The following is a 13,867-nucleotide window of genomic DNA, read 5'->3' as shown; positions in this document are numbered from 1 at the left end:
GTATTTCTTTTCAAAAATATAAAAATAAAATAAAGTTCCTCGGTGATATGCAATTCCTATCCAGAGCCATATGAGTTACAAGTTTGAAAAACCTTTTTTATATATGCAACTTATCTTCTCATTGAGTTTTGTCAAATTGTTGTGACTCTTTATGAGAATCACTTCATACGCCCATGATCAAGATCACGTACACGTCCACTCACATGCTATACTTCTACACCTGAAAGATAGCAAGTACATCCCTCATCCATCCACAAATAAAACTCCAAGATGTGCCATGTTTATCTATCTCCAAAATTATCATCATAATGTATGGGCTATAAAAAAGAAATAAAAGATGCATACCCAAAAGAAGGTATGCCACATGGCCACAAGGCATGTCAAAAAAAATGCATACCCAAAGAAGGTATGTGACACACCCACAAGATGTGTCAAAACAAAGAGAAAAAAAGAGAGAATATAGTCCATACCAAAAACATTACAAGGGAAAGAGAATTCATATAAAGGAGTTCTCATCCATCATCCACCAAAAATATCCACACACTTGCACATCTTGATCAAGACTTATGACTTATTTCTCCTTTGAATCCGGTTTTTGACTTAGCGAAATATGAGAAGCAAGGTTGCCATCATATCCTCCATACCTACAGATCCACCAAAAAGAAGCCATTAGAACTAGGGTGGAAAAAGAAAGACGCATAAAAAAGAGCCTTGGTAAGGAATGAATCACATTTGAGCGATCCGAGAGATCACCCGAGGAACTTACAAATTTCTTTTCAAAAACTTTATAAAACCTCCGGATTGACGGTTGAACAAAAGAGTGGTAAGTGGTACTCTACAAGCCGTTCTGACCCTCAACCGCCAAAGATGAGGATGATGCTATAAGCCCCACAGGAGTAAGGTAAAAGGTGCGAACAAGGCCAACTCGTTCAAAATAAAGGTAAGAACACTCGGTTGTGCCTTGGGCATAAGTCAGGAATGCGACATTGTAGCAACTCCTGATCAACAACCTAAGTCTAAAACTTTGCTCGGGACGAGCAAAGGGCTAGCTTGGGGGAGTTGTTGACGGTGCTTAAGTGCCATTTTCACCCGTCAACTATACTCAACAATAAAGAAAAACTGCATGTCTTACTCGCATATTTGTATCACTAACCTTGCTCCACAGTTGTTTTCAAGTTTTGTACATTTCAGATGAGCAGGAGCGGAATAAGACGAAAACACATAGCAGACGCCATACAACTACGCAGAATATCGCGTCCGGCGTCACCCACTGACAAGGAGGGCACATCTGGCAGAGCAAACGGGCGCGCCACGCACAATGCATACAAGGAAAGATATCAGGGCCCACATGTTAGCCTGCCAGAGAAGGATAAGGACGAGAGGCGGCCAGGTGGGGCCGGCCGACCCCTTGGGTCGGCCGAACTTGGCCGGCCTCCCGTCCAGGTGCATTTCGAGGAGGAGTCGGCCACAAGTCTCCTGATTACCTTCCATACGTGCATTTGGCGGGAACCGACCTCCACTAGTATAAATAGGGCCCCCTCTCACCCCTCTCACAGACACACACTTCATTCCATTCTCTCCAAGAAGGCTCTTCTCTCTCTTTCTCTCTTAGCTAGGTAGTGGAGCTAGGCTAGTTCTCTTTAGCGAGCAAGTCGTCCTCGGGGTCGTTGAGCAATCCTCGGCTCCTGGTATGGCTTTGTATCCGACTCGTCAGACTTCTATTCATAATGCTTACATAGTTTATCAATCCGTGCTTAGATCGTTCATAAGTTATGCTACGGTCTTGGTTAGGCCAAATGATCCGAGTACGGATAGAGGTTCGTTGTGCTTTCGGGCTTGCTCTAGTGTTTTACTCGTCCATCCGAAGGGTGGGAGACCTGGGGGCACTAGAGTAGTGACTTCATACACGAGCGTGGTGCTCGGATATGCGGGATCCTTAGGATATGACCATGCTCCACGGTGTGACTGGGGTAGACGGCAGGTGGTGACAGCCTTGTCCGTCCGGCGTAACAGCGGTGTTGCGTTTAGCGTACTCCCTGATGTTCGGGTTCGGTGTAAGAGTTCATGCAAAGAGGTAACGGGACTGGATGTACTCCGGTGCGGGACTTTCTCCCTGCTATCCCATTTTCCTGGCACCTGCAGTCCTAACCATGATCTAACATGACCCCAGCTTTGGATAGAAGCACTAGGACACCTAACCTGGACCAGCTGACTTGACGTAGGATAGAGTAGTTCTTTGTTTTATAGTTTCTCTCCTTTATTCCTTCCTCTTGAAGTGTGGATGTGTGATGTGTCGCATTACCCTTGCTTATTCTTTGTCTGTACTTATCCCTGTTAGAGTATTGCCTATTGCTTGAGACACAATGTCATGATTAATGTTGAGTACAATACATTTGCCACTGCTGATGATACCCTTACTCTCCGGGTGAAATGCTACAATGGTATATCCGTGCGCTTGTGGATCCGTCTGTAATCGTATTGATTATACCACGAGAGTGGCACCCCTTGGGTGCAGTTGCTAGGATGGGTTCGGCGCTCTCATTTCTAGTGATTGCACAAAGGACTGCCAACAGGTATTTCTGGCGCTGTTGCTAAGTATTATCCATTCCTAGTGATTGCGCTAAGAAATGTCAACAGAAAGAAACCATCGCACCAAAACAAGTTGTAAAATTTTTTTAATCCAAAATCTAGAATATTAGCCATTTTGCAAAAGCAGGTCCAGCCTACTTCACTGATCTTTGGTTGTGCAACACATGATTTACGTGGTGTATAGGTAAGTTTAACTTAGAATGACTCAAATTCAGATTGCCTAGTTGTATCGTCCCGGCTCCCCAAAGTCGAGCCCGCTTACATTTGGCAGCTTAACTAGGACATAGATTATCCTCACAGACCAACACATGTCTTTTCTACACACTTTGTCCTCACTCATGCGCATCCGGCAAGGACTTTCCGGTCGGTCACACATCCCCAAATTGCTCCGGGCCAAGCACGCTTAACCTCGGAGTTCTTTGGAGACTGCCTTCCAGAAAAAAAAAGTTGCAACTTGTTGATATGAGTATCCTATTAATCCTATTAAGTCCTGAGCCGGGGTGTCACATACTCACCCCCTTAAGAGACCGACGTCCTCATCGGTCAATCCCAAGCCAGAAATGTCCTCTCTTGGCCACGTCCCGTACGTCCAGTGCCAGCAGCCTATGTGCCACGTCCGTGCGTCCAGTGCCAACGGTCCCTATGCCACATCCGTGCGTCCAGTGCCAACGGTGCATCCCAGATGCCCGCGCACTGACCCGCCACACGCCCGTGAACATGCTGGTGGCATCTGCGCCCCCACGCACCCGTGCTCATGCCTCCGCACTTACGCCCGTACGTGCCCGTGAAACCGCGAGAGTCAGCTCTGATACCATTCTGTAACGTCCCGCCTCCGCAAAATCGGGCCCGCTTACATCTAGCAGCTTAACTAGGACACAAATTATCCTCACAGACCAATACATGTCTTTTCTGCACACTTTGTCCTCACTCGTGCACACCCGGCAAGGACTTCCCGGTCGGCCACCCATCCCCAAATTGCTCCGGGCCAAACACGCTTAACCTCAGAGTTCTTTGAAGACTAGCTTCCGGAAAAGAAGTTGCAACTTGTTGATATGAGTATCCTATTAATCCTATTAACCCCTGGATCAGGGTGTCACACTAGTATGGATAAATATGTAGCCCCCCTCCGAAACATGCAAATTAGTAGTAACTTTCTGGTTGCCTTAGATTAATTTTGGCAAGACCAAGATCACGTTGATTCTTGGTAACTTTATAATCAGGTACACCCTCCTTCATCCCAAGAGCGTGGTCCTCGAAAGATACAGGGAAGAAATATTTAACACAGGCACACAGCTAACTCTTTGGAATAGCCCAACCTTACAAAAGGAAATAAAATTCCTTTAAAAACTTGACAGGATGCATCAGAACACTAACATGAAGCTCGACTTGGCTAAGAGGCTCAGGTGTCTTGACCCTCTGAATGAGCTCAAACACATGTAGTCATCAGGTTCCTGGACAAAGGAAACACCATACCTTTGATTGTTAGTCCTGATGTGTTGAGCTTGTTTAGTAAATTATCTTATGTGTAGTGTAGGATACGTCCTGAGATGACGTAGAATGTATTATTGTCTAACCGGAGCTACATGCCTAGGATATTGTTTCTGTTATAGAGTTCTATTTACAATGCCTGTTCAAAAGACTATTGTTTTGAATTTGGCAGGAAGTTACAACTATAGTCCTTATGCCTCTATTTGAAAGCTATATCTTTTGAAGCAAAATATATTGAAAGATAGCCAGCTTCCTTAAGTACTATTGGCACAGAAAACATTCCAGTATCCAGAAATAGTTTAATCATCAAAGATGCTTTGCATTTGGGAACATACTTTAGAATTATCAGAAGAACAACCTCACTAATACAGCTTGTCAAAATTATACTATTGGAGCAACCAAACAAGATCAAGTTTATCAGGAGTTGACACTATATAACCTTGGTTCCCTGTTAGTACCAGTTGTCCTTGTCATTTCATCGAGCAGCTCAAGGGTGTCCAGAAACATACCTTTGTTGGTGTAAGCATCGTCCAGCACCAAGCTTCGCAAAGATGAGCCTCAGCCTGCACACAGACCAGTGCCTGAGATATTGCTGTTGCGGGAGAAGAAGGAGCATATGGTAGTCAGCATCAGAACTGCTCGCGCTTGAGCTGGAACTGCGCGCACGGGCGCGGTGGGGGCCGGAGGCGCACGACACGCTTGGGGTTCCGGATGCCTGAGATATTGCTTTTGTGTGGATGAACTCAATTGATTGAACCTCATGGGGAAACTATTTGGCAAACACAGGGATGAACTTCATGGGGAGGCTCACCTGACGTGGAGCCGATGGCAAGGGTCTCAAGCCGGAGCAGATCGTCGGGGAGGCGAGGAGCTGCCGCGCGGTGAGGCGTAGGAGGGGCTTGGTCTGAGCAGTTCGTAGGTTCGGAACCGTTCCAGCGCAGAGAAGGCACGGCAAGCGGGTGAGACGGGTCTCCGGCGAGCGAGGCGCGGCGGAGAGGCACGCCGCGCAGTGGAGGCCGGACTCGGTGCGGAGAGGCACGCCACGCGGGTCCGAGGCGCACGGCGGCCGCGGTGGAATCCGAGGGGCACGGCGGACGCGTTGGAACCCGTCGCAGAGCCGAGGGGCACGCCCCGATGGGGAGGCCGGAGCTGGAGAGGCGCGGAGGAGATTGGCGCTGGACCGCGACGGGGCGGCGGCCGGAACGCTCGGATCTGGAGCGCGGCGGGGCGGCGGCCAGTGCGCTCGGCGAGAGAGGAGGCGAGCGTGCGGCGCCCGGACGGAGGGGAGTCGGTGGTGTCGGGCGCCGCCGCTCCAGCCAAGCGCGTGGATGCCGACGCAGGTGGAAGCGGGCGAGCGTGCGGCGGCCGGGCGGAGTCACGATTGGGAGGTGGAGTACCGAGCGGTTGCGCGGAGAGAAGGCAGGCGAGGCGGCATGTGATTGGGGCGGGCGCGGAGCAGGAGGGGCGGACACACGGAGCGGGCAGAAACACCTATTGGCCGGAGACACTTTTCACTTCGTTATTTTTAGGTAATTGGAGAGTGGAGACTAGGTAACCGGCCTGAAATATACTCGATCGTCCAATTCACTACATGCGTTCATTAATAAATCAACCTGGGCCCTTGAACTTACAGCCCAAAAAAGAACCAGCTGGTCCGCGAGGTCGCTTCTGCGACTAGCGCGTTGCGCATAACAGCCCCCGATTCCACACTTCGTGTGGCACCAGCAGAACTTTTCTGCGAAAGCTCATGTATCCTAGTGGTTATAAAAATCTCAGTAGTATCTGAGGTCCTGAGTTCGACTCCTCATGAGAACAAATATTTTGAAATTTAACGGCGTTGTGCATTATGTGGTAGGCGACATTTCCGTTGACAGCGAGACGCCTGTGATGATTTCGTCAATCTCGAGAATTTACCGGCTCAGTCTTCGAAGATGCTCATAGAAATACAATTTGCGTACGTGTGTTCATAGGGGTGTGAATATGCGTGTGTTACGAGTATCTGAGTTATAATGTGTAATCTAAAAAACAGTTCAACTTTTCTTTAGGGCATGGGCGCATGGCAGAAAGAAGGCAAGAAGCACCTGCGCATGCGCCGTGGCATGCGGCATCGGTCATCCAAACATCTTATCTTCAGAGCACAGGAGTTAGCTTAGCTGGCACTTACAAAGTGTTCTTCACTTGATGTTCTTATCTGAAGAGCATGCTATGTGGTTTCATTGCAATACCCATGAAAAGGTACGAAGTGGTCGTTGCTAGCCGGCCTTATTAGCAGGTAGGTACCCTTGGTTAAGCAAAATTTTTGGTCAGAAAGGAAGGATCACTGGTACAATCAAATTCCCTTTAAGCATTGTTAGCAAGTGACCCCTGTCTCTGACTATATTCCTCACAGACAGGAAAGGCACTGAGCTTCGAATCCAATCTACATATGGAAGGAACGATGCCGGCGAGTGTTTGAGAACAAGGCAATACTTGCAGATCAGTTGGCTCAAGTAATTTTGCAGGACGTCGCAGCTTACCGCCAAGCTCATGCAAATCCGGCTGTCTAGTTTAAATACGCACACACTGTGTGCAAAGTTGTAACTCTTTGACCTTTTCTTTTTGGGAAAATTCGATTCATGCCACCACAACTCCGTGAAATTGAGTGTCATGTTGAAAATCATGCCACTCAATGGCATGATTTTCAACATGAGATCCAATTTCAAGAAATTGGAGTGGCATGAATCCAACTAACCCTTTCCTTTTAGCTACTGTTTTTTCTTGAAAACTTTTTGAACTTCTCCTACTTTAATGCAAAAGCAGAGCACCTGCTATATTTCCTCAAAAAAGCAGCCACCTGAATGGATCGGAGCAGGAGAAACCACATAGCATTGCTGCGTCCTACTAGTAGTTACCAGCATCATCTCCTTGATGATCAACCAAGGGAAGTCCAGCCTGTTGTACCCTTTTTCCTGTGCCCGCGAGACGAGAATTAGCAATACTAATTTCCGTGAAAATGTGGACAGCAACTAATAACCTCACTATCAACTTTTGTACCTGGCAACTATGTACAATCGACCTGAAGGATTTCTATAAACTGTTTCTCCGGAATCATTCCGTACGATTGAGATGCACAAGGATTGCGGTGTTACGCTTTTGAAACCTTGATTGCTAATGTGTGTAAAGTCATACTACCCCTCGGTTCAAGAATACAAATCTGCAGCCTTTTTTTTTATCTCGACATATAGTCATCAAACTTATTAGGTTTCGATTGGTGATTTGTTATAAAAAAAAATGTAATCTGTAGCTTGAAACCACCATCGTGCAGCGAAAAGCGTCTTAGAACACAGTGGCAGAGGGCTGTGGAGGCCAAACTGGGCCATGGCCCCCCTTGGCCTAGGAAAAACAATGAGGCCGTGATACTCCAAGCTGCTGCTGCAACGACGTACATGATCTCGTTGGGCCGGCCGGCATGATCGAGATCGACCGACGTGTGAATAATTCGATTACGTACCGAGGGGTAGGGCCACCTGTAGTGGAGCTGCCACCAGTGGAGAAGCTTCTGGCGCGCGTCCCTCGGCAGCTTGCCTTTCTTCTTCTTCCTCGAGAGCTCCTTCCAGATGCTGCTCAGGTAGCCGCTGTACTTGTTCAGGAGGCGGTTCTTCAACTCTATGTCTTCCGTGCTCGGCACTGTAGCACTCCCCCGATTCAATGCTAGCTCCGCCACTGTTAGAACATGAATCTAAATGTATATTTCTTTTTATCAAATGTTAGTCAAGAATTCAAGATATAAAAAAGTTTCGCCTGCTGAAATGAAATGTGCATGATGCAGGAATTGATTTGCAACGCAGAAATTACACTCTACGCTTTTGAAATGGAAGTGCACATTATGCCAACTAAACACCACTTGGTTTCAAATGTTCAATACTTCGTACTTACCGGAGAATATGACCACTGCCCAATAAATCTAAGATATCAGTAGGGAGTTTGATTTCTCAGTTCAGCTCAAAGTCAACCAAAGTTGGCCTTTGGATCTTGGAGCCAGACAACCTTAATTTACAATAACTGGGGTAAGTACTGCATTCAGAAATCAACTCGACTTCATTTCCACTTCAGTTCACCGAACTAACCAGTAACGAACCGACACTGCTAAAACGCAACAATTTGGGCGCCAGAATCTTTAGCAGGGACCCCCAAGTCCTGAACAACTGGCCGCAGAGAGCAGCAGGGTCTGCAACATGTTGTGAGGATGTTTGTAGGAGTCTGTCCACATGCTCACACCACAAGTTGGGTGCATATGCAGGTCTCAGCATGTGCTGAGAGAGTGAGAGACCTCGCATCTCAACAGGGAATGGGGATAAGCCCTCCCGCATGATCTGTGGTGCATGTTTCATGTGTGGGAAACTGGGAATGCAATGACTGCTATCCTCCATTTCGGCAGTAATCGGTATACTCAAGTAGTACTGCAGATCAGCAGGACAGCACCTAAATAGTCGAAACATTGTCACCGTTCTTCAATAGAGTACCCAATTCGGCAATTCCAACCTCAACACTTGATCAGTGGTCATTAGAGGAAGCCTGTGGCAGGGCAATCCGGCATGGAATCATGTCAGAGCTTGCCTCTTCCCTTTCTCCATGTTTAAGCTTGTTCAGTGGACCTGTGTTCGTGTGAATGGAGGCTGCTGTGCTCTGTCATCTGACGATTCATTTCCCTGTGCCCTGGGCCTCCTGCTCAGTGGAGGAGCATGGCCTGCCACATGGTTGATGGCATTATTGCCTTTGCCTGCTCGCGCAGACATGCGCCGTGGCGGATTGGATCTGAAGGCCCAGCTTTGCCCGTTGGAAAGCGAGTCAAATGGGCACTTTTCCTGGACATGAATGGAGCAAATGCCCCTTTTATCCGGGTTGGGGCATCCCAGCCCTGGCCGAAAAGAAAGGATCAATAACCATGTCCTTCTCGCCCTAAATTTTTCAGGGTTAATCTCGCTGAGTCGCTGTGCGTTAGATGGAAGAGCAACGATCTTAGTGGAAACACTGCTGATGCTCCTTTTTAAAAAAACACTGCTGATGTTCCATCGATTTATGGAGTAGTATCTGTGATCATTATGCTTTGCTCTTCAGTCTTTTGCTATGCGATAATGCTTTGGGCTAATCGAGCTGCCGAGTGACGTGCACGGGGGACCCGGGATGGCGCCCTGCGCGAGAGCGAGTGACATGTTTCTCGGCTTTTGATCAGATCTCCCCCATGCAGCGCCACTGCGCCCGCAACGACTTTCAGGCCCTTTTCTGCTTGCTTTTCCTTCTTTATTCCTCTCTAGCGGGCCCCGTTTTGTTTGTACCGCTAGCTCACTGTCACTGCATTGGCCGTTGCCGCCCAAAAGGGGAGAGATCTCACTCCCACTCTCAATGAAAGTATATCTCAAACGAAGGTTTTATAGAGAATTGCATGATATTAAATTCTATACCACATCATCAATTTTGTTGACATGACAAGAATGAGATTCATAGTTTTCAGTTTAGGTAATTATGCCATAAAACTATGCACTGAGATTGACTTTATAGGAGTGTCATGAGTATTAAATATTATATTACTCCAATCCTAAGGACAGTCTTAGTGGGAGTTTCATGGACACAGTTACCTAGACTGAGAACTATGTAACTGTGCCGGATGAGTTTCATGGTGATGAAACTCTCCTCACATCCCATAAAACTCTAGCATTATCTCTCCTTGTCATGTCAGCAAAAATGATGGTATTTAATGTCATGAAACTCTTTATGAAACTCCCATTGAGGCTGTCCTAAAAGGAGTACATTTGTAAATTTGGTGATAAGACAGAGTAATTTATAATGAGAAAAGAGAGGGAGTTTCATGAAATGAAAGTACTCCAGTTTACAAGATTACACTCTTAGTAATGGAATCCCTTGGTAATTGTACAATAACATTCATCGGTACTACTGGCCTCACCAATCAAAAAAACCCTTTGAATTTGCTGGAATTCGAAGACTCATCGAAATGCTCATTCTGCCATTCATATTAACTAGCTCATTAATAGGTCGCCTGCATTCTCGTATTCTTTCCCCATACCGTCAGTCAAATAACAAAGCGGGGCAAACCCACATGCGGAAGGCGAAGGGCGCCTCGCGAAGTTGCCCAATCTCGAGGGCTCCTCTCTCTTTCGCTCTCTGCAAACGTGCCACCCATGTATAAATTGGGCACGCGAGAGATTCTCGAGTGGATGTGTGTTGTGTGGGGTTATCTATCCCTCAGATGGGGAGCACGGCCTGCTGGCCTCCCACTGGCCTCCTTGTTCTCCTCTGTCCTCTCAGTCTTTAGATGTGGCGAGAGCGAGAGTGAGCGCGAGCGCGACAGCTTGGTGGCTATCTGAGCCTCCTCGCCGTGACATCCCGTGTCCTCAGCTGTCCAGCTAGCTCTCCGCGGGGAACCGAGAGCGACGGGACTCTTGGATTGGATCCCCTCGAGACCCGAACGGGAGTCTGGACAAGCAGGTACTCGATGGATGGGTTTCGGCTTCTTCTTGTCCCGACGGCGATTTCTTCCTCTTCTGTCGCGTCTCCCAATCCCTCTCGATCCGGATGGGGAGCAGCTTATGCAGGGGCGCCGAGTTCCTGTCATGTTTGACTGCTTGCTTGTTTCTTCTGCTTCGTTCAGAGGTGTTCGTCGTTCAGATTACTGGCGTCTGGCTAGGGCACCACAGAGATCCTGAATCCAGCGAGACCCTCTTGATTTTTTTTTTGGTTGGGTTTTGGGACAGAAATTCCTTACCGATTTCTTGATTCGTGCGGGCACGGAGGGTGTGGATTGTGTTCCCGGCAAAGCGTCGTCGTCCTGCCACACTTTCAGTCCATATTTCCGTGGATCTCGCGATCGAGACGTGCGAACCACCGCTTCTTGATTCTTTCTTTTTCGTTCCCTCCCTTTTCGAGCTTTCTTTTGCATGTCGGGTGTGTGGTGCTGATGCCTATGTCCGTCTTTGCTTCAGATAGTCGTCACTCGGCAGACAGAGCGTAGTACTAGCCACTCTCACTCCCCCCGGCGGCATGGAGAAGGAGAAGAGGCGGAGGAGCTGGTTCGAGCGCATCAGGCGGCTCTTCACCTCCTCCGAGCGCAAGGAGAAACCCAAACCTGACAAGGTTCGATCACGCCTCCTGTGTTGAGAAATTTCAGCGTGTTAGCCTTCTATTTGATCGAAAAAAACAAGCTTGTTTGATTGGTATCCGTGGCAATGGCGGGCGCATGATGAATCGTTTCCTGCGCAGAAGGCGAAGAGCAAGCGGTGGCTGCCGGGGAAGCTGAGGACGCAGCAGTCGTTCGCTCTGCCGGCGCCGACATCCGCGGCCGCGGACCTGCAGATCAGGCAGGCGGAGGACGAGCAGAGCAAGCACGCCGTGGCCGTCGCCCTCGCCACCGCGGCGGCTGCCGAGGCCGCGGTCGCCGCCGCGCACGCCGCCGCCGAGGTCGTCCGCCTCACCGGCCAGCAGGCCGCGGCCCCGCCGGCCGGGCGGGAGCGGGAGCTGGAGGAGGAGCATGCCTCCGTCTTGATCCAATCGGCGTACCGCGGGTACCTGGTACGTGCCCGAGCCTGTTGACCGGTTCTTGTTTCGTGCAGCAACCAGCAAATGCAAATTCTCATTTTGGAAATTCGATCCGTGTGAAAATTTAGCCTTTGATCTTGGCGAATTCAGCGCATTTTTCACTACTACGTGAATTGGACCGCTTTTTGCCATGCTTTTGGTGGTGGCGATGCCACCGACTGACGCTGTGGGTCGCTCTGCGCGGCGGGTGCAGGCTCGGCGGGCGCTGCGCGCGCTCAAGGGTCTGGTGCGGCTGCAGGCGCTGATCCGGGGGCAGGCGGTGCGGCGCCAGACGGCGGCCACGCTGCGCGGCCTCGAGTCCCTGATGAGGATCCAGGCCCGGCACCGCTCCCGGGCCGGCGGCCCCGACCACCCGGCGGCGCTCGACGGCAACGACGACGCCTTCCTGCTCCCGCGCGGCCGGGAGCTCTACGCCGCCGCGGTCCACGTAAGTCCCACACCTGTCCTGCCCTGCGTCGCTGGAGCTGGGAAGCTCCTCTTCCAGGCGGTTCCCCCGCTCTCCGCTGGCTGCCGGAAGCGGCGGGGCCGCCGGTGGCGGCCAACGTGCGAATGATTGGCGCCGCACATGCGCGGCATGTGAGTAGGATGGGTTGGCTAGCGGGCGGCGGGCGATCCATCGCGCCGGCGCCCGCGGCACGTCCCGTCGGCGTGCCGCCCGATGCGAGCGCACGGCACATGCGCGTATGATGTGCGCGCGACGATTGATGATTCCTCTCGGGGTTGAGGACGCCTCGTGTCCCGGGACCGGACCTACCCCCGCGTGGGCGCCGCGTACGTCTGCCGGCGCGGCGTCGCTCGCCATGGGTCGCCGTGCACGTGGGCCGCGAGCAGTACAGGCCTTTTTCGACGCGTCCGGAGTAGTTCCAGCCGTGCTGCGTCGTGGCCAGCCTGCCGCCGCCGCTCTCTCTGTGCCTGTGGCTCTGGCTCTGTGCAGGCAGGGTGTGGACCGCGGCCTCGTACTGGCATTGGTAGCAGTAGCTGTGGACCGCGGCCGCGGGTGCTCGTTTACGTGCTGCAGCAAGACGGACGCGTGCGCAGTGGTGGATTGCGCTCGGTGTGCGTGCGCACTGTTGGTATGGCATTCTCCAGGCTGACGATTTGGCTGGTCTCTCTGGTGCAGCAGCAGCAGCAGCAGGCGGGCAGCAAAGGGTGGGACAGCAGCATCCTCGCCAAGGAGGAGATGCGCGCCGTGATGCGGAGACGGGAGGAGGCCGCCCTCAAGCGCGTGCGCGCGCTGCAGTACGCGTCCCTGCAGAGCGAGCGGCTGGGCGTCCGGCGGCCGCCGCTGCCCAGGGACGAGGAGGCGGACGCGCTCCACCGCCGCTGGAGCTGGCTCGAGGAGTGGGTCGGCGCGCAGCCGCCCTTCGACAAGGACGTCCCCGTGGCGCACCAGTCGCCCTACAGCAGGGACGACGCCGCCGCCACCAGGGGCCGCCAGACGCCGGGCCGGGCCGTCGACCCGCTCGCCGGCCTCGGCGGCGGCGACGCCGACGGGCTCGGTTGCTCGGCGCGGCGGTCCTTCGTGCGGCCGAGGCGCGCGCCGGCGCGGGCGGGCGACTACTTCTACGAGGACGCCGCGCCGTGCTCGCCGGCGACGTTCCCGGGGTACATGGCGTCCACGGCCTCCGCCAAGGCCAAGTTCCGGTCCATGAGCACGCCCAAGGAGCGCTTCGCCGGAGCCGACGCCTTCTCCGAGCACTGCTTCCCGTTCGCCGACCGCATGCTCTCGCCGATCCCGTCCATGTCGCCCATCCCCTCCATCGCCAGCGACATGGGCTTCGCCAGGTCCACCAGGCCGCCCGCCGCGCAGAGGGCGCTGCGGGTGGCGGCCAAGGGCCCCATGACGCCGGCGCGGTCGCGCTCACGGAGGTCGCCAAGCCACCACAGCTTCGGCTCCGAGGCCGCGCTGCACCAACTGCAGATGGAGCACTACACCCCAGTCCGGTGAACAAGACTACAGAGAGTGCCTTGCTTCGTTACACTCCTCTTTTGTGAAGATACAATTCCCTGCTCCCATTCTTTTGTTTGTTCACCTTTCTTGACAGAAGGGTTCAACTGTTCAAGTATTCAGTAATGGAATGCAACAACGTAACATGAATTACAAACTCAGGTGACCAGCACCATGATGTAAGAACGGATACTATATGAGCAGTCAAAAAGTATTTTGCATTGAGAAGAAAATGCATTCCACCTGCCATAT

General features: G+C 51.6%; 1 protein-coding gene across 5 annotated transcripts; it reads left to right on the top strand.

Annotated features, from left to right (window-relative positions):
* The first annotated feature begins 10,303 nt into the window (after nucleotides 1-10,303).
* LOC120652324 (protein IQ-DOMAIN 14-like) lies at nucleotides 10,304-13,857 on the top strand. 5 transcript variants are annotated; one of them, XM_039930107.1, is made up of 5 exons: nucleotides 10,304-10,560; nucleotides 11,055-11,205; nucleotides 11,335-11,640; nucleotides 11,861-12,094; nucleotides 12,788-13,857. In XM_039930107.1, exons 2-5 carry the CDS (start codon nucleotides 11,113-11,115, stop codon nucleotides 13,613-13,615), a joined length of 1,461 nt encoding a protein of 486 aa, XP_039786041.1. In that variant the 5' UTR covers nucleotides 10,304-10,560; nucleotides 11,055-11,112; the 3' UTR covers nucleotides 13,616-13,857. The 5 variants fall into 5 exon arrangements, with proteins under 5 accessions (XP_039786041.1, XP_039786042.1, XP_039786040.1 ...); XM_039930108.1 differs by having other exon boundaries at nucleotides 11,332-11,640; nucleotides 12,794-13,857; XM_039930106.1 differs by having other exon boundaries at nucleotides 11,332-11,640; nucleotides 12,791-13,857.
* The last annotated feature ends 10 nt before the right edge of the window (nucleotides 13,858-13,867 follow it).

Source organism: Panicum virgatum, chromosome 9K (genome assembly GCF_016808335.1).
Source record: "Panicum virgatum strain AP13 chromosome 9K, P.virgatum_v5, whole genome shotgun sequence".
In the NCBI taxonomy this organism is placed as follows: domain Eukaryota; kingdom Viridiplantae; phylum Streptophyta; class Magnoliopsida; order Poales; family Poaceae; genus Panicum; species Panicum virgatum.
Note: the sequence above shows the minus strand (reverse complement) of the source record. Positions and strands in the feature narration are given on the sequence as shown.

Excerpts from the sequence above, each read along its gene's own strand:
- LOC120652324 (XM_039930104.1), top strand. The coding sequence starts at position 11,113 with ATGGAGAAGGAGAAGAGGCGGAGGAGCTGGTTCGAGCGCATCAGGCGG. Across the intron at positions 11,641-11,860 it reads CGGCGTACCGCGGGTACCTG|GCTCGGCGGGCGCTGCGCGC; the intron begins GTACGTGCCCGA and ends CGGCGGGTGCAG. Across the intron at positions 12,095-12,787 it reads TCTACGCCGCCGCGGTCCAC|CAGCAGCAGCAGCAGGCGGG; the intron begins GTAAGTCCCACA and ends TCTCTGGTGCAG.